This window comes from Aureococcus anophagefferens (assembly GCF_000186865.1).
Source record: "Aureococcus anophagefferens unplaced genomic scaffold AURANscaffold_979, whole genome shotgun sequence".
NCBI classification, from domain to species: Eukaryota; class Pelagophyceae; order Pelagomonadales; family Pelagomonadaceae; genus Aureococcus; species Aureococcus anophagefferens.
In genome coordinates this window covers 1-868 of record NW_008706192.1, presented here as the reverse complement: position 1 = coordinate 868, position 868 = coordinate 1, and the positions used below count along the sequence as shown (strand labels likewise).

The 868-nt window shown below is 70.4% G+C and overlaps 1 protein-coding gene across 1 annotated transcript in view; it reads left to right on the top strand.

Annotated features, from left to right (window-relative positions):
• Nucleotides 1-806, top strand: part of AURANDRAFT_69135 (hypothetical protein) — a gene marked incomplete at both ends in the record, with an annotated part of 3,483 nt that extends 2,677 nt beyond the window's left edge. Inside the window, one exon of the mRNA XM_009044887.1 lies at nt 147-806. Within this exon, the coding sequence (XP_009043135.1) occupies nt 147-806 (660 nt within the window). The remainder of the gene's footprint in view (nt 1-146) is intronic.
• Between the last annotated feature and the right edge of the window lie 62 nt (nt 807-868).

Sequence of the window (868 nt, the reverse complement as noted above, 5' to 3'; positions counted from 1 at the left end):
ACGCGGGCGGCGGCGGCGGCGACCAGGGCGGCCCCGGCGGCGGCGGGGGTGGAGGCGGCGGTCCCACCGCGGCGAGGCTCGACGGCTACCTTCGGGTGGGGGCCTCCCTCTACAAGATTGAGGACTACGCGAAGCTCAAGTCGCAGGAGTTCTACCTACCCCTACCTACCTACCGCAAGTACATCCGCGACATCAACGAGGCGACGTGGCGGTCGCTCAAGGTCGACGAGGGCCGCGGCGACGAGGGCGACACGCTCTTGCCGGCGGCAGCGCCCTCGGCCGCGGCCGCGACGTCCGCGGCGCCCTCGGCTGCGACGCCGAAGCCGAAGCCGAAGCCGAAGCGCCGAGGCTGGTTCTTCGGCCGGCTCAGGGCGACGAAGGCGAAGAAGAAGAATGTCGGCGCGCCGAACCGCGTCGAGGACGCGACGGGCCTCGAGGGCGAGGGCGACGTCGACGAGGGCGAGGGCGACGTCGACGAGGGCGAGCGCGACGGCTCCGCGTCGGCAGCTCCGTCGCTTCTCGGGCGCGTCGGGCGCCTGCTCAAGTCTGCCTGGGCGACGACTCGTCGCGCGTCGACGGACGGCGTCGACAAGGGCGAGGGCTCGGTCGAGGGCTCGTTCGGCGACACGGGCGACGTCGGCGACGGGCGTCCCGCGAAACTCATCGACCCGAAGCCCATCGTCGCCGTGATCGAAGCAGCCTTCCCCGGTGTCGTGGAGGCGCGCGACGGCGTCGTCTACGGCCTCGGCGACGGCGGCAACGAGCGCAAGGAGATAGACGAGAGCCACGTCGACGCGCCAGTCTCGGTGTGGAAATCAAATCTTCAACCCGACTTCAATGTGAACGTATTCGAATGTTCGACGCAAGT